Genomic DNA, 24,032 nt, shown 5'->3' with positions numbered 1-24,032 from the left:
CCATTCATACAAGGATTTGATGCACACTCATCAATATCTAAATAAATAATAAGAAGTTATTTATTTTCTAAAACACCAGTTCCTAAAATGTTACCAGTTTGGCAGTTGGTTCCTGTATATCCAGCAGCGCATGTACATGTATAACCGTTAACGACATCAGTGCAATTTCCACCATTCATACAAGGATTTGATGCACACTCATCAATATCTAAATTGAAAATTAGAAGTTATTTATTTTTGTAAAACACCAATTTCTAAAATGTTACCAGTTTGGCAGTTGATTCCTGTATATCCAGTAGCGCATGTACATGTATAACCATTAACGACATCAGTGCAATTTCCACCATTCATACAAGGATTTGATGCACACTCATCAATATCTAAAGCAAAAATAAGAAGTTATTTATTTTGTAAAACACCAGTTCCTAAAATGTTACCAGTTTGGCAGTTGATTCCTGTATATCCAGCAGCGCATGTACATGTATAACCATTAACGACATCAGTGCAATTTCCACCATTCATACAAGGATTTGATGCACACTCATCAATATCTAAATTAAAATTTAAAAATTAGAAGTTATTTATTTTTGTAAAACACCAGTTCCTAAAATGTTACCAGTTTGGCAGTTATTTCCTGTATATCCAGCAGCGCATGCACATGTATAACCATTAACGACATCAGTGCAATTTCCACCATTCATGCAAGGATTTGATGCACACTCATCAATATCTAAATCAAAAATAAGAAGTTATTAATTTTTGTAAAACACCAGTTTCTAAAATGTTACCAGTTTGGCAGTTGGTTCCTGTATTTCCAGCAGCGCATGCACATGTATAACCCTTAACGACATCAGTGCAATTTCCACCATTCATACAAGGATTTGATGCACACTCATCAATATCTAAATCAAAAATAAGAAGTTATTTATTTTTGTAAAACACCAGTTTCTAAAATGTTACCAGTTTGGCAGTTGATTCCTGTATATCCAGCAGCGCATGCACATGTATAACCGTTAACGACATCTGTGCAATTTCCACCATTCATACAGGGATTTGATGCACACTCATCAATATCTAAATAAAAAATAAGAAGTTATTTATTTTCTAAAACACCAGTTCCTAAAATGTTACCAGTTTGGCAGTTAGTTCCTGTATATCCAGCAGCGCATGTACATGTATAACCGTTAACGACATCAGTGCAATTTCCACCATTCATACAAGGATTTGATGCACACTCATCAATATCTAAATAAATAATAAGAAGTTATTTATTTTCTAAAACACCAGTTCCTAAAATGTTACCAGTTTGGCAGTTGGTTCCTGTATATCCAGCAGCGCATGTACATGTATAACCGTTAACGACATCAGTGCAATTTCCACCATTCATACAAGGATTTGATGCACACTCATCAATATCTAAATTGAAAATTAGAAGTTATTTATTTTTGTAAAACACCAATTTCTAAAATGTTACCAGTTTGGCAGTTGATTCCTGTATATCCAGTAGCGCATGTACATGTATAACCATTAACGACATCAGTGCAATTTCCACCATTCATACAAGGATTTGATGCACACTCATCAATATCTAAATTAAAATTTAAAAATTAGAAGTTATTTATTTTTGTAAAACACCAGTTCCTAAAATGTTACCAGTTTGGCAGTTATTTCCTGTATATCCAGCAGCGCATGCGCATGTATAACCATTAACGACATCAGTGCAATTTCCACCATTCATACAAGGATTTGATGCACACTCATCAATATCTAAATTAAAAATTAGAAGTTATTTATTTTTTAAAACACCAGTTTCTAAAATGTTACCAGTTTGGCAGTCGATTCCTGTATATCCAGCAGCGCATGTACATGTATAACCATTAATGACATCAGTGCAATTTCCACCATTCATACAAGGATTTGATGCACACTCATCAATATCTAAATTAAAATTAGAAGTTATTTATTTTTGTAAAACACCAATTTCTAAAATGTTACCAGTTTGGCAGTTGATTCCTGTATATCCAGCAGCGCATGCACATGTATAACCATTAACGACATCAGTGCAATTTCCACCATTCATGCAAGGATTTGATGCACACTCATCAATATCTAAATCAAAAATTAAAAATTAAAAGGTATTAATTTTTGTAAAACACCAGTTTCTAAAATGTTACCAGTTTGGCAGTTGGTTCCTGTATTTCCAGCAGCGCATGCACATGTATAACCGTTAACGACATCAGTGCAATTTCCACCATTCATACAAGGATTTGATGCACACTCATCAATATCTAAATCAAAAATAAGAAGTTATTTATTTTTGTAAAACACCAGTTTCTAAAATGTTACCAGTTTGGCAGTTGATTCCTGTATATCCAGCAGCGCATGCACATGTATAACCGTTAACGACATCTGTGCAATTTCCACCATTCATACAGGGATTTGATGCACACTCATCAATATCTGAATAAAAAATAAGAAGTTATTTATTTTCTAAAACACCAGTTCCTAAAATGTTACCAGTTTGGCAGTTAGTTCCTGTATATCCAGCAGCGCATGTACATGTATAACCGTTAATGACATTCGTGCAATTTCCACCATTCATACAAGGATTTGATGCACACTCATCAATATCTAAAATAAAAATTAGAAGTTATTTATTTTTGTATAACACCAGTTCCTAAAATGTTACCAGTTTGGCAGTTAGTTCCTGTATATCCAGCAGCGCATGTACATGTATAACCGTTAACGACATCAGTGCAATTTCCACCATTCATACAAGGATTTGATGTACACTCATTAATATCTAAATTATTAATTATAATCTATTATTTTGTAAAAGCACTAGTGTTTAAGATGTTACCAGTTTGGCAGTTGATTCCTGTATATCCAGCAGCGCATGTACATGTATAACCATTAACGACATCAGTGCAATTTCCACCATTCATACAAGGATTTGATGCACACTCATCAATATCTAAATTAAAATTTAAAAATTAGAAGTTATTTATTTTTGTAAAACACCAGTTCCTAAAATGTTACCAGTTTGGCAGTTATTTCCTGTATATCCAGCAGCGCATGCACATGTATAACCATTAACGACATCAGTGCAATTTCCACCATTCATGCAAGGATTTGATGCACACTCATCAATATCTAAATCAAAAATAAGAAGTTATTAATTTTTGTAAAACACCAGTTTCTAAAATGTTACCAGTTTGGCAGTTGGTTCCTGTATTTCCAGCAGCGCATGCACATGTATAACCGTTAACGACATCAGTGCAATTTCCACCATTCATACAAGGATTTGATGCACACTCATCAATATCTAATTCAAAAATAAGAAGTTATTTATTTTTGTAAAACACCAGTTTCTAAAATGTTACCAGTTTGGCAGTTGATTCCTGTATATCCAGCAGCGCATGCACATGTATAACCGTTAACGACATCTGTGCAATTTCCACCATTCATACAGGGATTTGATGCACACTCATCAATATCTAAATAAAAAATAAGAAGTTATTTATTTTCTAAAACACCAGTTCCTAAAATGTTACCAGTTTGGCAGTTAGTTCCTGTATATCCAGCAGCGCATGTACATGTATAACCGTTAACGACATCAGTGCAATTTCCACCATTCATACAAGGATTTGATGCACACTCATCAATATCTAAATAAATAATAAGAAGTTATTTATTTTCTAAAACACCAGTTCCTAAAATGTTACCAGTTTGGCAGTTGGTTCCTGTATATCCAGCAGCGCATGTACATGTATAACCGTTAACGACATCAGTGCAATTTCCACCATTCATACAAGGATTTGATGCACACTCATCAATATCTAAATTGAAAATTAGAAGTTATTTATTTTTGTAAAACACCAATTTCTAAAATGTTACCAGTTTGGCAGTTGATTCCTGTATATCCAGCAGCGCATGTACATGTATAACCATTAACGACATCAGTGCAATTTCCACCATTCATACAAGGATTTGATGCACACTCATCAATATCTAAATTAAAATTTAAAAATTAGAAGTTATTTATTTTTGTAAAACACCAGTTCCTAAAATGTTACCAGTTTGGCAGTTATTTCCTGTATATCCAGCAGCGCATGCACATGTATAACCATTAACGACATCAGTGCAATTTCCACCATTCATACAAGGATTTGATGCACACTCATCAATATCTAAATTAAAAATTAGAAGTTATTTATTTTTTAAAACACCAGTTTCTAAAATGTTACCAGTTTGGCAGTCGATTCCTGTATATCCAGCAGCGCATGTACATGTATAACCATTAATGACATCAGTGCAATTTCCACCATTCATACAAGGATTTGATGCACACTCATCAATATCTAAATTAAAATTAGAAGTTATTTATTTTTGTAAAACACCAATTTCTAAAATGTTACCAGTTTGGCAGTTGATTCCTGTATATCCAGCAGCGCATGCACATGTATAACCATTAACGACATCAGTGCAATTTCCACCATTCATGCAAGGATTTGATGCACACTCATCAATATCTAAATCAAAAATTAAAAATTAAAAGGTATTAATTTTTGTAAAACACCAGTTTCTAAAATGTTACCAGTTTGGCAGTTGGTTCCTGTATTTCCAGCAGCGCATGCACATGTATAACCGTTAACGACATCAGTGCAATTTCCACCATTCATACAAGGATTTGATGCACACTCATCAATATCTAAATCAAAAATAAGAAGTTATTTATTTTTGTAAAACACCAGTTTCTAAAATGTTACCAGTTTGGCAGTTGATTCCTGTATATCCAGCAGCGCATGCACATGTATAACCGTTAACGACATCTGTGCAATTTCCACCATTCATACAGGGATTTGATGCACACTCATCAATATCTGAATAAAAAATAAGAAGTTATTTATTTTCTAAAACACCAGTTCCTAAAATGTTACCAGTTTGGCAGTTAGTTCCTGTATATCCAGCAGCGCATGTACATGTATAACCGTTAATGACATTCGTGCAATTTCCACCATTCATACAAGGATTTGATGCACACTCATCAATATCTAAAATAAAAATTAGAAGTTATTTATTTTTGTATAACACCAGTTCCTAAAATGTTACCAGTTTGGCAGTTAGTTCCTGTATATCCAGCAGCGCATGTACATGTATAACCGTTAACGACATGAGTGCAATTTCCACCATTCATACAAGGATTTGATGTACACTCATTAATATCTAAATTATTAATTATAATCTATTATTTTGTAAAAGCACTAGTGTTTAAGATGTTACCAGTTTGGCAGTTGATTCCTGTATATCCAGCAGCGCATGCACATGTATAACCGTTAACGACATCAGTGCAATTTCCACCATTCATACAAGGATTTGATGTACACTCATTAATATCTAAATTATTAATTATAATCTATTATTTTGTAAAAGCACTAGTGTTTAAGATGTTACCAGTTTGGCAGTTGATTCCTGTATATCCAGCAGCGCATGCACATGTATAACCGTTAACGACATCAGTGCAATTTCCACCATTCATGCAAGGATTTGATGCACACTCATGAATATCTAAATTAAAAATTAAAAATTAGAAGTTATTTATATTCTAAAACACCAGTTCCTAAAATATTACCATTTAAACAGTTTATTCCTGTATATCCAGCAGCGCATGCACATGTATAACCGTTAACGACATCAGTGCAATTTCCACCATTCAAACAAGGATTCGGTGCACACTCATTAAAATCTATAGCAAAAATTTGAAAATATAACTTTTGTAAAATGACCAATACTTAAATATTACCAGCTAAACAGTTGATTCCTGTATATCCAGCAGTGCATGCACATGTATAACCGTTAACGACATCAGTGCAATTTCCACCATTCATACAAGGATTTGATGCACACTCATCAATATCTAAATAAAAAATAAGAAGTTATTTATATTCTAAAACACCAGTTCCTAAAATGTTACCAGTTTGGCAGTTGGTTCCTGTATATCCAGCAGCGCATGTACATGTATAACCGTTAACGACATCAGTGCAATTTCCACCATTCATGCAAGGATTTGATGCACACTCATCAATATCTAAATAAAAAATAAGAAGTTATTTATATTCTAAAACACCAGTTCCTAAAATGTTACCAGTTTGGCAGTTGATTCCTGTATATCCAGCAGCGCATGCACATGTATAACCATTAACGACATCAGTGCAATTTCCACCATTCATGCAAGGATTTGATGCACACTCATCAATATCTAAATCAAAAATAAGAAGTTATTAATTTTTGTAAAACACCAGTTTCTAAAATGTTACCAGTTTGGCAGTTGGTTCCTGTATTTCCAGCAGCGCATGCACATGTATAACCGTTAACGACATCAGTGCAATTTCCACCATTCATACAAGGATTTGATGCACACTCATCAATATCTAAATCAAAAATAAGAAGTTATTTATTTTCTAAAACACCAGTTCCTAAAATGTTACCAGTTTGGCAGTTAGTTCCTGTATATCCAGCAGCGCATGTACATGTATAACCGTTAACGACATCAGTGCAATTTCCACCATTCATACAAGGATTTGATGCACACTCATCAATATCTAAATAAAAAATAAGAAGTTATTTATTTTCTAAAACACCAGTTCCTAAAATGTTACCAGTTTGGCAGTTGGTTCCTGTATATCCAGCAGCGCATGTACATGTATAACCGTTAACGACATCAGTGCAATTTCCACCATTCATACAAGGATTTGATGCACACTCATCAATATCTAAATTAAAAATTAAAAATTTATTAAAAAAAAAATTATTTATTTTTGTAAACCACCAGTTTCTAAAATATTACCAGTTTGGCAGTTGGTTCCTGTATATCCAGCAGCGCATGTACATGTATAACCATTAACGACATCAGTGCAATTTCCACCATTCATACAAGGATTTGATGCACACTCATCAATATCTAAATTGAAAATTAGAAGTTATTTATTTTTGTAAAACACCAATTTCTAAAATGTTACCAGTTTGGCAGTTGATTCCTGTATATCCAGTAGCGCATGTACATGTATAACCATTAACGACATCAGTGCAATTTCCACCATTCATACAAGGATTTGATGCACACTCATCAATATCTAAAGCAAAAATAAGAAGTTATTTATTTTGTAAAACACCAGTTCCTAAAATGTTACCAGTTTGGCAGTTGATTCCTGTATATCCAGCAGCGCATGTACATGTATAACCATTAACGACATCAGTGCAATTTCCACCATTCATACAAGGATTTGATGCACACTCATCAATATCTAAATTAACATTTAAAAATTAGAAGTTATTTATTTTTGTAAAACACCAGTTCCTAAAATGTTACCAGTTTGGCAGTTAGTTCCTGTATATCCAGCAGCGCATGCACATGTATAACCATTAACGACATCAGTGCAATTTCCACCATTCATACAAGGATTTGATGCACACTCATCAATATCTAAATTAAAAATTAGAAGTTATTTATTTTTTAAAACACCAGTTTCTAAAATGTTACCAGTTTGGCAGTTGATTCCTGTATATCCAGCAGCGCATGTACATGTATAACCATTAATGACATCAGTGCAATTTCCACCATTCATACAAGGATTTGATGCACACTCATCAATATCTAAATTAAAATTAGAAGTTATTTATTTTTGTAAAACACAAATTTCTAAAATGTTACCAGTTTGGCAGTTGGTTCCTGTATTTCCAGCAGCGCATGCACATGTATAACCGTTAACGACATCAGTGCAATTTCCACCATTCATACAAGGATTTGATGCACACTCATCAATATCTAAATCAAAAATAAGAAGTTATTTATTTTTGTAAAACACCAGTTTCTAAAATGTTACCAGTTTGGCAGTTGATTCCTGTATATCCAGCAGCGCATGCACATGTATAACCGTTAACGACATCTGTGCAATTTCCACCATTCATACAAGGATTTGATGCACACTCATCAATATCTAAATCAAAAATTAAAAATAAGAAGTTATTTATTTTCTAAAACACCAGTTCCCAAAATGTTACCAGTTTGGCAGTTGGTTCCTGTATATCCAGCAGCGCATGTACATGTATAACCGTTAATGACATTCGTGCAATTTCCACCATTCATACAAGGATTTGATGCACACTCATCAATATCTAAAATAAAAATTAGAAGTTATTTATTTTTGTATAACACCAGTTCCTAAAATGTTACCAGTTTGGCAGTTAGTTCCTGTATATCCAGCAGCGCATGTACATGTATAACCGTTAACGACATGAGTGCAATTTCCACCATTCATACAAGGATTTGATGTACACTCATTAATATCTAAATTATTAATTATAATCTATTATTTTGTAAAAGCACTAGTGTTTAAGATGTTACCAGTTTGGCAGTTGATTCCTGTATATCCAGCAGCGCATGCACATGTATAACCGTTAACGACATCAGTGCAATTTCCACCATTCATACAAGGATTTGATGTACACTCATTAATATCTAAATTATTAATTATAATTTATTTATTTTGTAAAAGCACTAGTGTTTAAGATGTTACCAGTTTGGCAGTTGATTCCTGTATATCCAGCAGCGCATGCACATGTATAACCGTTAACGACATCAGTGCAATTTCCACCATTCATGCAAGGATTTGATGCACACTCATGAATATCTAAATTAAAAATTAAAAATTAGAAGTTATTTATTTTTGTAAAACACCAGTTTCTAAAATGTTACCAGTTTGGCAGTTGGTTCCTGTATATCCAGCAGCGCATGTACATGTATAACCATTAACGACATTAGTGCAATTTCCACCATTCATACAAGGATTTGATGCACACTCATCAATATCTAAATTAAAAAATTATGAGTTATTAATTATTATAAAAGCCCAATTGCTTAAAATATTACCAGTTTGGCAGTTGATTCCTGTATATCCAGCAGTGCATGCACATGTATAACCATTAACGACATCAGTGCAATTTCCACCATTCATACAAGGATTTGATGCACACTCATCAATATCTAAAGCAAAAATAAGAAGTTATTTATTTTCTAAAACACCAGTTCCTAAAATGTTACCAGTTTGACAGTTGATTCCTGTATATACAGCAGCGCATGTACATGTATAACCATTAACGACATTAGTGCAATTTCCACCATTCATACAAGGATTTGATGCACACTCATCAATATCTAAATTAAAAAATTATGAGTTATTAATTATTATAAAAGCCCAATTGCTTAAAATATTACCGGTTTGGCAGTTGATTCCTGTATATCCAGCAGTGCATGCACATGTATAACCATTAATGACATCAGTGCAATTTCCACCATTCTTACAAGGATTTGATGCACACTCATCAATATCTAATTCAAAAATTAGAAGTTATTTTTTTTTTGTAAAACACCAGTTTCTAAAATTTTACCAGTTTGGCAGTTGGTTCCTGTATATCCAGCAGCGCATGCACATGTATAACCATTAACGACATCAGTGCAATTTCCACCATTCATGCAAGGATTTGATGCACACTCATCAATATCTAAATTAAAAAATTATGAGTTATTAATTATTATAAAAGCTCAATTGCTTAAAATATTACCAGTTTGACAGTTGATTCCTGTATATCCAGCAGTGCATGCACATGTATAACTGTTAACGACATCAGTGCAATTTCCACCATTTATACACGGATTTGTTGCACACTCATTTATGTCTGTTAATTAAATTTTGTTATTGTGATTATGCTTTCAAATCTACTTCTTTTGTTTTAAATATTGTTTGTGAAAAATTTAGCCTACCTGTGCAGTGTGTACCGTTTCCTGTGTATCCAACAGAACAAGTGCAATAGAAACCACCTTCAGTTTCATTGCACATTGATGAGTTTGGAAATGATCTGTCACAGTTATTCAGTGTGCTGCTGTTGCACTCCTCTGTTATATAAACAGTTTCAACTTAATTTTCAACAAACTAAAAATTAACTTTACTTATATCTATGCATGATCCACTTGAAAATGTAAATCCTGTGTTGCACAAACATTCGTATGATCCATTTTTGTTTCTACAACTAGCATTGCTTGAGCACAGACTTGTATTTGAAGCACATTCATCAATATCCTCACATACCTGCATATGACATATTTAAAAAAGTTACTTGTAAAAAGTTTTCTCAAAAGTAATGGAAAACAAACTGTTATTGGATACTTACTGATCCATTTCCAGAAAATCCACTCAAACAGTTGCATCCATAGCTTCCATCAGCTTCAACACAAATTGACCTGTTGCTTTGTGTATTACAGTTGTTTAGTTGTGGATCAGAGCATTCTTTAATATCTTGACAGCTTCCACTTTTGTTCTCGTACCCAGAGCTAAAAATATTCAAACCTTTATTGGTTCAGTTCAAAAATAAAAAAAACAACTGCTTTAAATTTAGCGATTTAACATTAACTAAATTCTTATGTAAAAATCTGTTTGAATTGGATAACATGGTAAAATAACTTTTGTAACTTACGAGCAGTCACATCTGAATGAGCCAATTAGATTTTTACAAATCTCTGTTCTGTTGTTGCAGGTGTGGGTCCCAGTTTCACATTCATTCCTATCTGTACATGCTGACTGTTGTGAAACACCAGGCAACCTTGTAGAGGAGAAACAATAACTCACCTTGATTTTGCACAAGTAAGTTCAATAAATGTAACTTACTTTATCCTTGCATGGCCGGAAAACGACAGTCGTTAAACACGGGTGTTCTGTTTTATACACCTCGTGCCAGCTTACGAGTTTCCAAGTATGTTACTTTGATTATTTTTTTTTATGTGTGGGTGATCATTTGGACAACCCATTAGTGACCACTGGGTTAGAGCAATTCTCGTTAAGTGTCTTGCCCAAGGACACATACGCCCACAATGGTAGCAAGGAATCCAGTATCTCTTGGTTAGAGGCAGGCGTGCTAACCAACTGTGCTAAGTTAAATTTACCTTTTATATCCTGACTTGCACACACAAACAAAAGAGCCTCCAGTATTGCTACATGTTGAGGTTGCATTGGAGCAGTTATGTGCTCCTGTTAGGCATTCGTTTATATCATAGCAATCATCAGTAGAGTTGAAAATCTTTGAATACCCATCGTAACAAACACAACTAAAATATAAAGAAAGTTTTGATTACAAATGGTATGTTTCAAAACCTTCATGTGTTGAAGCAGTTTCATTAGGAAATCAAATCATTTTCTATATGTCGTGTTTTGTAGCTAAAACATAGGTGTATATTTTACTTATTCTTACTTGTAGCTTCCAGCTGTATTGTTACAACTTGTGTTAGATGCGTTAGCACAGGGATTATTTTCTTGACATTCATTTATTTCATCGCATAGTGTATTGTTTGAAGTGTTGACTCGGTAACCCGAATGACATGAACAATTGTAACCATTAAACAATGGAGAGCAAACTTGTGAGCATGGGTTTGACTCACACATGTTAATTGTGGTGCAATTTCTTCCATCGCCTGTCATAAGAATCAGGTTTACTTGGCTTTGTAAAACTATGTGAACTAATGACTTTAATTTAAATGAATGTATAAAACTTATTTGCCCTCGCATGGCGGGAAAGGACGATTTGGGCAACTCTTTAGTGGCTGCAGGGTTAGAGCAATTGCTGTTATGTGTCTTGTGATTATTTTTCTGAGATTTTTGTCATTTTTTATGTGTGGCTGATCATTCGGACAACCCATTAGTGACCACTAGGCTGGAGGAAATGCCTTTTGTTGTTCAAGGACACTTTCGCCCTCAATGGTAGCTGCAACAAGCCTTGAACCCGTAGCTGCTGGGTAAGAGGCAGGCCCGCTAATCTTTGTACCATGATGTCAGATTTGTCTCTTTGGTTATGGTAACAAAGATAGAAGAAGTGAACAAAATCAAACTATGTGATAGTATCATATTAACATAATTTTGAAACATGCGTTGATATACCTGCTGTTCCTGATGGACAGGGGCCACAGGTTTGACCAACTCCTGGTGCCTTTATATCTGTACAGTTTACACCCGCGTAGCAAGCTCCGAAATCGCAGCCATTTCGATCGTCGGTACAATAGTGGCCACTGTAAGCGTCTGTACATGCACATCCAACAATCTGCAGAAATGAAGAACAATTTGTGTGATTCACTCGCTGAACTCGTTAGACCCAGAGTCCGTATATAAACATGTTTATATACGGACTCTGGTTAGACCCATTACCATGGGATTAATTTGGGAGAATTTTAGGCATAAATTTAAGTGTAACTTACAAGGAAATCCGTCGTGCCGTATATGCTCTCATTGTATTGACACACACCGTTGTTCTGGCACTTACAGATTTTAACTGGTATCGTAACAGCTTTTACTGCTTGCAAAGCGTCAGTAGCCAAGACCACAAGCGTTATGTTTGTGGCTGTCGTGTTTGTTTGAGCAGTCCAACTGAGCAAACCTGAGCCTGTGAAAACCAGTTTGATGTTGAAGCAATATTTCTCTTTATTTGTTCTGCTATTTACCTGGATCAATGTGCAATCCAATTGCCGGCGTGTCGTTTGAAATTGAATAGGTGATTTGATGATTTTCCGCGTCAATCCCGATAAGTTGAAGCTGTGATAAATTTCCAACTCTTACTTGAAAAAAACCATCCACGAAGTCAAGGGTTGTGGAAATAGTTACATTTGGCGGCGTGTTCGCTAAAAGTTATACAAATATCTGTTACTTAATAATACAAGTGACAAAATAACGTTTCTACACGTCGCAACTTATAAACGCTGTTCCAAAAACCTATAGGTATTACCGTTCGCTTGTGAAGTGGCTTGTGAGGAACTCTCTTCAGTTAACGTTGCAAGTCCAATGTCTGTTCTGTTTGTAGTTAAAACGTCGTACAGGCATGTGGTGGAAAGTACCGTGTTGATTGTGCAGTTGGCAACAATGCCAGAGAACAAGCTGCTGTTGCGCTGTGCAGCCACCAAGTCTTCAAGGAACGGCGGTCTGGCGGTTACATTTGGGTTATGCATATCGAAGGTATCATTGCCACCGCCGTAATAAAACAAGCTTTCCGATTTACTGGTTTTCCCTGTATGAATGGCAAATTAGTTATCAAAAAATACATACTGTGTGCCGTAAGCATTTTCGTAAAATATCACACAAGATCTTACAGGATTGTCCAAATGTATAGAGTTTTGATTCTAGAAGTGTTCCATTTAAGATGTCCAAATTTTCAGTGGCTTTGAGACTGTTGTAATTCAACGCTGTGCCGTTGCGTGTTATGAAGTCGTCTGTCTTATCACCGTTCCAGCTCCCTAATACATTTAAAAATAAAAGAAATGATTGCTGGATTTATTTTAACCCAACGACTTACCCAGCAACCCTCTCATATTGTTTCGAAGCGATGCAGCATGCCCGGAGAACTGTAAACTCAGAATATACAGCGAAGCAGAGACCGTTATAGAAGTTGAACTTGAAAAAACGGCAGTGTAGCTTCCCGAGTTCACCGTTATCGTTACATTTTCCGCAATGGTCGGAACTGAAATTCGTTAGCTTGTATAACGTACGTTATGAAAACTTCAGGTTACACTATCTAACGCTAGACTACACTATAAGCTCACCCGAAGACAAAGCTGTCAAAGCCACTCCATTCCTTTTCACTATAACACCACTTCCGTTTACACTACTGTAGTCAATTTCGAATTGAATCTGAATGTAACATAGGTTATGAGTTATACCGTTTTCGTTGGGAATTTTTAGTTAACGAATATAACTTGTTTATTTTCGCGGGGCAATGCGGGAAAACGACGGTCGTTGTAACATAGGTGGAGTGTTTCATACACCTTATGCCCGATTGTGACTTTGTGGAGAATTTTTGGCAAGTTTTGTCAAGCTTCTTGTGCGAAAACCCATACACCAACAGGGGGGCATCGTCGAGCCTCGAACCCGTAACCTTTGGGATAGAGACGGACGTTGTAACCCCTTTGCCAGGACGGACAAATATTTGTATTGCTTTACCGTTGCAGAAGGCGACGCGAGATCCTTCGCAGCAAATGCAGTAAACACAGTTGCGTCTGAAAAAGTCCCGTCAGATTTGGTTGCTCTCTTTGTCCTTGCCTGCAGCGAGAATATCCTTGGTGCGTAAACATAGTCGTACTCCCCTCGGCCATTAAAAGTGTATGAGGCACCGTCTATCGTGGTGATGTGGGGATCTCCGAAACCGAAACCTGAAAGTTATGGTCTGAGTTATATTTAAACAGAATAAGCACATTGCGAGCTGCCTTAATGGATATATAATGTGGTAAAAATGGAACTAAAAATCAAATGCTCTTAGACTTTGTGGTAAATGTTCACTTTTTGTTATATATATATATATATATTTGTTATATATATATATATATATATTTGTTATATATATATATATATATATATAGTGTGTTTACTTTGGACTATTGGAACATATCCTGCACAAGTAGCACGTGGTCGTCTTCTTCTGTATAAATTGCAATACCCACGATCGTTACTCTCGTAGCAACATTGTCGTCGTGGTATCCAGTCTCTATCTGTACAAAAACACGGAGTTTAAACACCAACAGTAGACTGAATTTTACACCTCTACCTCTTGCAGCTTTGTGCTGGCTCTGAAACAGATTTCTGCCTCGCGAACGGAAATCCCTGTCTTCTCCGAGTGTAAACATCGGTATTTGATGGGGCTCGTAAAAGCTGCCGAAAGTGCCGGTCAATAAATGACCTTGAAAAACATTGGGAAACCAACGAGATGGAAACGATGCAAATGTTTTGTAGCAGCACCTTGTTCCAAAACCTTGAAACGGCTGGTAGCATCGTTGACCGTTTACTGTTGAAAGAGTATCGGTACATTAAAATAGACGCGATAGATTGAATTTATCAAAGTCGATTCTTGCTGGGTAATGCTGTTACTTACCTTGTCCAATATTCCATTCACTTACATCGGCTGTGTTGTAACTATCACTATCGTCTGTATTTATAATCTCTTCGATCTCAAAATCGACAGAGCGACTGAACCGCCTATCCATACCAGCTTGAATCGCAGTGCAAGGACAAGGTACTTGTGGTACCGAGTATGTGTTTTGAATGTCGTTTCGATACCATTTTATACAGCCACAACGAGCAGTACCGGTTGCCGATTTGCTTGCCGTCAGATGATAGAAATATTGGCCTTTTTTGACACCATCTGTAAAAAAAAAGGTAATAAAACCACCTGTAAAAAGAAAAATTATCGCTACGAACATTGCAATACAGGCTGTATAAATGGGTAGTTTACAAAAGTAAATGTTCTTATTGTATAGTTTTTAATTCGCAACAGATGAACGTTGGTTACTTGTTCGTTGAACTCGCTGGTCTGGTCGGTAATCTCCTAAGCTCTCATCGAGTTTTTGATCAAATCCGTTGGTGTAGCCGATTAACGCCCTTTCGCTTCGACGTAAGCCTATTTGCCATAACATTGCGTCTTCTTTGTAGAGATACATAACGTACGTATCGCAACCATCAGACGCCAATACAGCTTGAAACGTACTCGGCTTAAAAAAATAACAGTTAGAAACATTTATAGAAAAGGATATTAAAAGTAAGCAAAATATTGTCGGTGCGTTAAACTTCAAACAAAGTGCTTACATATTTCTTGTGACCAGGGTATTCGTAGTGAAACATCACCACTTTGTCCCAAGTTACTTTAAAAACGAAAATCGGATCAAAAGTTGAAACGTTGAACTTTTCATTAATTCTCTTCTTTACTTCTTGCACAACTGCCTCACCGGCCGCATCCAATGTACTTTCGATCTTGTCATAGGACTATACAAAAAAGAAGCATGTTTTGTGAATACGAGTCCTTTTTTTAAAAATGAATAAATTGTAGCTTCCAGCTTTATTTATTTAAACCACAACTGCATAGCTTTCTGTTTGAACTCCCATCCATGCCTCTGTTAATAAGCGCACGCCATTACATAATACCTGGTAGTAAAGACTTCCCCCACTCCCTTCTCTTAAATCATGGTCGTCCCAGAACGCAGCAAGCAACGCTATGTTTCTTGTATTTAAACTGAATCCCTCTTCAAAGGGACGGAATAATCGGTAGCCGTAATAGGAACCAAGCAAGATTAGGCCGTTCGCTGAGGCTCGAAATTGATTGAAAGTTCGTTGACCGAAGGGTATTCCATACTCTAATCTGTTTGAATAAGAATATAACTTTCTTTATCACGCACATTTAAGAATTCGTAAGTGTTTTTTTTTTTTGTATGGCTAACAATTAAGATAACCCATTAACCCATAACCTCTGGGTTGGAGGCGGGCGCGCTACCACTTAGCCACAGCGCCGTACAAAAAAACGCTGTACCAGCGCTATTTATTTGTCTAAAGTATACTCAACGTTCAAAAAATTGTAACATGACTTGACACAACTTACTGCACTACATCTGTAACCACATCGTCACCAGGTCGCATCATGATATCACCATTGCTGGGACCGTACGGAAGCAGAATCTTCTCATAACACTTCACGTTTCCGTTTCCCCTGAGTCATTAGTTCACGGTTGTTCAAATGGAATAGATAAGAGCATAAACAAGATACCAAATTTAAAATCCGGCAGTTTTATTGAGCCTCGGATTCCTTGTTCTTTGGGCCGGTGACAGGAGTTATAACTTCTAATGTGTAACTAACCTGAATCCAGTGTTACAAGTACAAATGTAGCTTCCTATTGTGTTGTTACACATAGCGTTCGGGGCACACGGACTGCTGTGGCATTCGTTAATATCCTCGGAACAAAGTGAACCTCAATAAAACAATAAACTTCAAAAAACAAATCACAAAAAACAACAAGTTTTGCAACTATAAGTAATGTGCATGATATATAGTAGGGTGGGGGAGATGCACACCTTTAGCACATAATATCCAAACGTCCTGATCGGGTTTTAAACAATTAACAACGGTCTATGGGAGTCGTGAAGATACGGTTTTATAATTCTTTAAATATTCTTTGTTTATTACTAAACAGGACGAGAAAATAGAATGAAAAGGTGTCCCATCTTGCCACACCCTACTATACGAACCAGTTGACGACAATGCCATAGCCTACCTTGGTAACCAGGCAAACACCTGCAAGTATATTGTGGACAGTTATCTTCGCAGTATGCGTTATTCTGACATGGATTTGGGGAGCACGAAGAAATGCATATGCGACAACGATCGCCCATCCAATTAGCAGGACATGCACACGAGATTGTTATTCCGTTTGTCGAACAGTTTCCTCCGTTTTTACATGGTTGGTTTTTGCACAGATTATTGACTGAAATGTGCAATATTAAACGTTACGGGTTAACTACAATACTTCTACCAATGCTTGAAATTCTTGTTACTCGTATGTCTTACGTTCGCATGTTCCGTTTGCTGTTTCCAAGTACCCGTGGCTGCACTGGCAAGTGTATGTACCAGCAGCACCGTTCACGCATTCAGAGTTGGGAATATTTGCACACAATTGATTGCCGCTCTGCTCGTCGCATCTTTTCCGGGCTTTGCATACTGTTTCACTATTTATATCCTTTTCGTAACCTTCCAAACAGGAGCATTGTTCCCCGCCCTGTGGAGTTACCACGCATTTGCCATTCGTGCAAGATCGAGTGCATTGACCAACTACAATGTATATTATATTAAAAAAAACATAGCAATGATTTTTAATCATTTTTTATCTCATAAAAGCATGACTGCTAAACCCACAATATAAAGTATAAATAACTTGCGTTGTATTTAATTACAACAAACAAGATTTAATTGAAATACGTGTGCGTAAAGATTTGGTATACAATTATCATAATTTTACCGAGTTCCGTGACGGAATGTAGTCATTGTCATGTCCTATACTGAATACATTCAGTAGGCCATTTCATCATTAAATGGGCATGTTAATGTAAAATCAAAATTTCAGTTTAAATGTGATCTAACGGTACCGGCAAAGTTCTAAAAACTTTAAGGAGCAGCGACTTTGCAACAATTGCTATAGGACTTCCAACTATGGCGTAGGAATTTGGTTTTCAATAATTGCTTTTGGAACTATTATTTTAACTACGTCATCATTTTAAACAGCTTTGCGAATATTTGTTTTGGTTCGGAAATTGACAGTTTCCCACAACAGTCATATGTACTTGCGCCATTAACCACAAGAAACTATCCAGACCCGTTTAACCAAGTCAAAATACGATAAATACTAACCCTAGCTGGTTACACTGCAATAAACTAACCTACTATATGAATTATATATCCTGCACATACTTAGACAAACGCATACCTGTTTTAACGTGTAACATCTTCACTGTTTTCTTGCCACATATATTTTCCACATCCACGCGAATAACATATTCGGTTTCTGGCATTAAAAGTTCTCCAGTAGTGTACTCTGTCGGGTTAGTTAGGGTTCGCGTCACGTTTTGTCCACCAACCACAGCGCTAAATGTAAACTTGTGTGACAACGATCTGTTGTAGCTCAGAATCACCTTGATAAAACGACGTCCTGGTAACGCACTCACATCCACCGCGAAGCAGTCTAGATACAAATACAATAGGTTGCGTAAAATGGTTCACGTTTTCATTCTATTTTCTCGTTCCATTTGGTAGTAAACAAACAACATTCAAAGAATTAAAAAACCGTAACCTCACGACTCCCATATAACATTGTTATTTGTTTAAAACACGATCAGGATATTTGGATAGTATATGCTAAAGGTGTTCAATCGTACCCTACAGTACTACAAAGAACGTTTAGTTATTTTAATTTGCTCGTATTAAAATCTACAGTAAAATATAACATGGACTGTTTTATCCACACATTACCTTGGCATTGGAAACCATTTCCTGTGTATCCGCTTTTACATATGCAAGAGTAACTTCCATTTAAGTTCAAACACATAGCATTCTCATTGCATCCATGGTTGCCTTTACATTCGTTAATATCTGTAATAAATCATGGCATGTAACGCCGCTGGTATTTAACATTTTTGCAGTCTTTATTTGCAAAATAAAATCTACAAATTTTATATTAAAATCAAACGAATTTTATAACAAAACCCAGCAATTTTTTGGGAAGTAAATAAATGGCGTGTTTCTGGCAGGCCCAAGTTATAATCTCTATTGCATGGTGTACAGAGTAAAGTCTTACTGTGCATATAAGTATGTTTGAAACAGACATTTAACAATGTGATAAACACAACGGATTCAAACGACTTCCCCCTGTCATATTCTACCATTGTGAATACAAGATACCTCAGAATATATACTGTGATTGGTTTATTGGATATTTGTCTCGTGTCTCGCCTAAACAAGTTTTAATATTGTTTTGTATGATGCGATCACTGTTCGATTTGTGAATATTGGCTAAAAATAATATGCACAATCTTAAAAAACAGCCATTATTGTTTTAGAAACGAATTGGCTTAAGTTAGATGCTCCGAAAACGTACCGTCACAAGTAAATCCGTCCCCGCTGTACCCAGGTTTGCAGGAGCAAATGTACGAGTCTTCTGTATTCGTGCATATACCTCCTGTTCTGTCGCACATGTCCATTCCCAACATACAATCGTCTACAGCTAAAACACACGATTACTTCAGGGAGGGGTAAGATGGGACATGTTGATTCTCCTTTCTTTTGGTAGTTAACAAAGAATATTTTACAACTATTAAAGAAATGTGATAATTGTTTAAACGACGATCAGAGTGATAACGGCATCCCATTTTACCCCACAGGATTATATCGTATATATTTAACTCCAGCTATAACCTAAAGCCGACATGCAACATTATATAGAGTACTTACCGCCGCTCCCACTTCCCGTAAAATCCATCATTTCTGTGAAATTATTTCGTATGAGCTTTTAGGTATATAGTCAACAGAAATTTGAATATTTCTAACATAGCATATACCAACAAGCAATAATTGCAAATAATCGTATTTGAATTCTACCTTTCTGATTTTCCAAGCTTATATGGTATTCATACAGTATAGCACCAAACAATTGACGGTCGCACCAAACAATTGACTAAAGTAATATAACCATTTACATATATTCAGACATTATAAATGCAGTGTAGATCAAATTGTCCTGATCAAAGTATATTACCATTTTATGTATTTTAATCCAGCAACGAAGCAAGTAAAATATCGTAACTTACCGACGCTGCAATCATTTCCAGTAAATCCCTCGTTGCACAAGCAGCTTCCATTCGTACAGACACCGTTCGCACCGCACCCAGGGCTACATGTGGTTCCTGTAACATCTCCCGTAAATTATTCAGCCCAAAACTGCACCCACTTTTACCATACCTTGAACTAAATCCAATACAGACGTTGCAATGATAAAGAAAATCCACACACCAACAAAACTAACTTTCATTATTCGATTTGCTCCTAGAATTAAATATATGCTTAGCTTGGTACTTTATGCTCCCTTGTAGCGTATAACCTCACACATAGTTTAAAAATCTATGATTGAAAGTTAGGGTATCTATATCTACTAGTATTATATGCATTTGTATATAGATGCATTTCTACATTTGTAGTGCATGTAACGCCTACGTATTGTTACTACACCGTAGTTATCCCTAACTAAAGGTGGGCATAATGAGACATCCGTATATGAAGAAGTTTCCTGTTGTGAATATTGCTTAAGCCATTGAACAATCGCAGGAAGCTGTTGCGTCTACGAATACTCGATCGCTATATGCGTATGACTTGTTGTTTGTGCGATTGTGATTGCAATTTGATATAACAGTTTGTTTATCCTTAAGTAGGAACTCGTATCATTCTGTTTCGCTGCCCATAACCATTGCCTTGTTTAGCAGTTTAAATTCCGGTATATCTTTTTTTTCTTTTATGTAGATCTTTATGCGATCATTTACATTTTACAATATCCAAAGTCATGTTTAGTAAATCATGATTATAAAACTTGATGAATGTCGTACCACGCAATATATATGATGTGCTGTGGCTTTTTGCATCCGCTTATATGAGTTGTCAAGTATATGCTCTTGTCTATATAGGTATAGTTTTTATGTGCGTTTGATTCTACAACCCAATAGCGACAAAAGTGTTATGAATCCAAAATTGCATGTAAGGCTTGTGTTGCGAAAAGAAGTACATGTTCTTTCTGCTTCAGAAGTTCCTAAGGGCAATTATTATTAGTCGTGGCGCGCGTCGGAAGCGCTTCTTTGGGCACGTTTACTTGCTTGTTTGACTAAGTTGTTTCTAGTTTAGTTTTTCGTTTTGGTTGGACGGCCAGTTGAATTTGAATCATAGTTGAACCTTTTAGTTTTATTAAAGCTTAAAGTTTACTCTTATTTATCCTGTTATATGCAATAGATCATCTTATCGTATGATCATATAGTATACTGAAGTGAGTGTAGGCCTACTATGGTGTTATATGCAAGAGATCATCGAGGTATTTAGGTTGTGAAAATCATTTAGTAGCTTTATAAAAGAAAAGAATAAGTTGCTGTTCAAGAAGACAGACGAAGTCTTCAGTGACACCGTGGTGACACAGAAACGAAAACTACGATATCGCCTCGATCAAGCTTGTGTGGGTTACCAGGTACTTTTGCATTTATTTGTTACGATATTAGCGATTAACGGATTAAGAATATGTACAGTAAATTTTAACTGAATACTTGTGTAAAATGGTTTATTAAGCAGTTACCTTTTCGGTTACAATTTGTTCAGGGTTTGTGTATTTATAAGATAAAAAACACGAGTTCATATACATTTTTACTCTTGAATTATATACGCCAGTATATTTAATATATACCCCTGCGTACCATAAATATACATAGGACGCCTGGTGTGATGGCAAGTATACCGTGTAGTAGGGTGAGGGAAAATAGGACACGTATCTTTCTATTTTTTTGCCCAATTTGGTAGTAAACAAAGAACATTCATAGAATTATAAAACGACTTCCACAGAGCGTTGTTAATTGTTTAAAACACGATCCGGTTATTTGGATATAATGTGCTAAAGGTGTCCCAACTTAACCCCACAGTACTGTATGTAAAAATACACTCATCGTACTTGTATATAGCCTACATGTGTTGTTTGGCAAACCATTCGTATGTCCATGATGCGCCCATGTTAACACGGTCTTGTTGCCCAACATTTGGGAGCCATTCTCTTATAGCCTACAACTAATATAATCTTCTTCCAAAATACTCGTACATGTATTGCGCTTCATATCAAGATACTGATGATTTGTGTAGAATACATCCCGGCACTATATACGGGTTACGACAGTGAATATCTTGCATGTTCAAATGTTTAGGGAAATAACGGGTTGTAACGTAACGTGGCAGCCATGGTCGGTGCAGGGCGTACCTTGACAGCAGGTCAGAGTTCCAGTCTCGCTCCATGTATGCAGGTTTTGGACCCCTTGCTGCGTGTACAACTAGTGGTTCGTCATTGGAAGCAATGGTTGCTGGCGCTGTGGAAGAAGCTTGAGATGACAGTTTTTCAGATCTAGTGAAATAATTTGATCCAGAAAAACGACGTGTCCCAATTTCAGACGGAAGATTGGGAACGCTTTGTCTGCGCTTAATAATATCCATAGAGGCACAAGTCCCTTCACTTAGAATGTCCATGTTCATTTGGATGCTTGGTCTTCTATATGATCTAGACGGCACGCCGCTAAGGAAAAATGGCCGTCTTCTAGCATTTGTTTGTGGCGGAGCTATTATTTTCGTAGCAGCGTCACAGTATTTTCCACTGCCCGACGATGTGGCCGAAACTGCTCTGCTCTTTTTGACAAATTTCAAATCCGACACGTCGAAATTCTGATACTTCGTATCCAAAATTGGCGAAAGAACTTCTTTTGCTCTTCGCCTTAAAACCTCTCTTCCAGGCTCGGTAACAATTTCTTCTCTAGCAGTGCTGGCATTCAGACTTTGTACTTGACTATCCGGAAGGGTGTAGCAAGAGTAGCTTGACCTTCTCGAATCTGAGAATATAACCGACGGCGCCGATTTGATTCTTTTCTTTTTACCTTGCTTCTCAACGACCGGGCGTGACTGCTTACAATTGTACCACGTAGGTTGATCACGTGTTGCAAGTGCACTTCTAACTCTCTGACGACCATTACTTCGCGTACGCATGGTCTCCCGTGTGGGAACCCGCCATCTTACAGATTTTGATGTTATATCTTTCATTTTATACCAACCTTACGTAAAGCTGTAATACCATTTTAGAAATAAAGGTAGGTTAAAGTTAAAATACCTTAATTACACGCGCCGCTAATCCTTTAAACTGATACAGAATTTTTTAAGCCGTTTCAACTTGGTAATGTTTAAACATAAACAGCTTGTTTGTCTGCTAGGTGTAGCGACCACGCCTATTTTCTCCTAAATAAATGTAAATGTGTTTTAACGACTGTTGTTTTGTCGCTGTATCCTGTCTCTTTGTTTAAAATATTTCCAAATCTCTGCTACCGTAATGGAAGAGACGAATAAAGTTAATATTAAAACTGTTACATAGGCCTTTAAATTCGTATACCCGTAATCAACAATAACAAATTGTCCCATCGTACTTTTCCACTTACTACGTAACATCATACACCGCCGTCGCCTGATTCGGAATATCATTAAGCTGAATAGGCTCCCTGTGATTTCGGTCCCTCGCCATTGTTCTTGACAATGCCGAATGTCGAAAAGAAATCTCGGCCGGGTACTTATTGTTTACCTCGTTCCGCGTGTGGAGGGCACTCATCGAAAGTATGCTACGTATCCTGATTGACGTGTGGACGATCGATCCTTCTGAACTACGTATTCTATTCTTGTCTGGATCGGCGTATGGCCATGATATGACTCCTAAAGCAACATATTGGAACTGTGGAGCAACCAGATACTAGTCTAATTACATAATACATATCTAAACTAATGCTATTACATAGCCGTTTTAATCACCACTACAGTTTCGCACGATTTCTGCATTAAACTGTTGCCCGAGTTCATGCCTTTGAGAA

At 36.3% G+C, this 24,032-nt stretch overlaps 2 protein-coding genes across 2 annotated transcripts in view; both read right to left on the bottom strand.

Annotated features, from left to right (window-relative positions):
• LOC149736654 (uncharacterized) overlaps positions 1-20,510 on the bottom strand; it is a 33,059-nt gene extending 12,549 nt beyond the window's left edge. The window contains exons 1-48 of the mRNA XM_089877084.1: positions 20,356-20,510; positions 20,205-20,300; positions 19,849-19,881; positions 19,496-19,621; positions 18,871-18,990; positions 18,329-18,583; positions 17,416-17,676; positions 17,123-17,332; positions 16,708-16,819; positions 16,453-16,560; positions 16,002-16,215; positions 15,666-15,842; positions 15,373-15,571; positions 14,956-15,225; positions 14,632-14,868; positions 14,456-14,575; positions 14,031-14,239; positions 13,634-13,721; positions 13,387-13,551; positions 13,184-13,327; positions 12,823-13,101; positions 12,542-12,718; positions 12,299-12,483; positions 11,985-12,144; positions 11,302-11,521; positions 10,997-11,158; positions 10,531-10,656; positions 10,228-10,387; positions 10,007-10,145; positions 9,821-9,952; positions 9,622-9,735; positions 9,448-9,561; positions 9,275-9,388; positions 9,101-9,214; positions 8,930-9,043; positions 8,756-8,869; positions 8,577-8,690; positions 8,405-8,518; positions 8,234-8,347; positions 8,062-8,175; positions 7,884-7,997; positions 7,704-7,825; positions 6,848-6,956; positions 6,660-6,773; positions 5,284-5,397; positions 2,690-2,803; positions 1,303-1,416; positions 438-551 (exon numbers count right to left, since the gene is read on the bottom strand). Of these exons, the coding sequence (XP_089733210.1) occupies positions 438-551; positions 1,303-1,416; positions 2,690-2,803; positions 5,284-5,397; positions 6,660-6,773; positions 6,848-6,956; positions 7,704-7,825; positions 7,884-7,997; positions 8,062-8,175; positions 8,234-8,347; positions 8,405-8,518; positions 8,577-8,690; positions 8,756-8,869; positions 8,930-9,043; positions 9,101-9,214; positions 9,275-9,388; positions 9,448-9,561; positions 9,622-9,735; positions 9,821-9,952; positions 10,007-10,145; positions 10,228-10,387; positions 10,531-10,656; positions 10,997-11,158; positions 11,302-11,521; positions 11,985-12,144; positions 12,299-12,483; positions 12,542-12,718; positions 12,823-13,101; positions 13,184-13,327; positions 13,387-13,551; positions 13,634-13,721; positions 14,031-14,239; positions 14,456-14,575; positions 14,632-14,868; positions 14,956-15,225; positions 15,373-15,571; positions 15,666-15,842; positions 16,002-16,215; positions 16,453-16,560; positions 16,708-16,819; positions 17,123-17,332; positions 17,416-17,676; positions 18,329-18,583; positions 18,871-18,990; positions 19,496-19,621; positions 19,849-19,881; positions 20,205-20,300; positions 20,356-20,425 (7,009 nt within the window). The 5' untranslated portion in view covers positions 20,426-20,510. The remainder of the gene's footprint in view (positions 1-437; positions 552-1,302; positions 1,417-2,689; positions 2,804-5,283; positions 5,398-6,659; positions 6,774-6,847; positions 6,957-7,703; positions 7,826-7,883; positions 7,998-8,061; positions 8,176-8,233; positions 8,348-8,404; positions 8,519-8,576; positions 8,691-8,755; positions 8,870-8,929; positions 9,044-9,100; positions 9,215-9,274; positions 9,389-9,447; positions 9,562-9,621; positions 9,736-9,820; positions 9,953-10,006; positions 10,146-10,227; positions 10,388-10,530; positions 10,657-10,996; positions 11,159-11,301; positions 11,522-11,984; positions 12,145-12,298; positions 12,484-12,541; positions 12,719-12,822; positions 13,102-13,183; positions 13,328-13,386; positions 13,552-13,633; positions 13,722-14,030; positions 14,240-14,455; positions 14,576-14,631; positions 14,869-14,955; positions 15,226-15,372; positions 15,572-15,665; positions 15,843-16,001; positions 16,216-16,452; positions 16,561-16,707; positions 16,820-17,122; positions 17,333-17,415; positions 17,677-18,328; positions 18,584-18,870; positions 18,991-19,495; positions 19,622-19,848; positions 19,882-20,204; positions 20,301-20,355) is intronic.
• A 1,102-nt stretch (positions 20,511-21,612) lies between these two features.
• Positions 21,613-23,977, bottom strand: LOC149736653 (uncharacterized). The gene has a single exon (XM_089877335.1). The coding sequence runs from the start codon at positions 23,218-23,220 to the stop codon at positions 22,255-22,257; it is 966 nt and encodes a 321-aa protein (XP_089733461.1). The 5' UTR covers positions 23,221-23,977; the 3' UTR covers positions 21,613-22,254.
• Between the last annotated feature and the right edge of the window lie 55 nt (positions 23,978-24,032).

The sequence above is a fragment of the Ciona robusta genome, chromosome 4 (genome assembly GCF_009617815.1).
Source record: "Ciona robusta chromosome 4, ASM961781v2".
Taxonomy (NCBI): domain Eukaryota; kingdom Metazoa; phylum Chordata; class Ascidiacea; order Phlebobranchia; family Cionidae; genus Ciona; species Ciona robusta.
This window is presented reverse-complemented; position numbering and strand designations above follow the sequence as displayed.

Coding starts and splice junctions, on each gene's coding strand:
- LOC149736653 (XM_089877335.1), bottom strand. CDS start 23,220: ATGAAAGATATAACATCAAAATCTGTAAGATGGCGGGTTCCCACACGG.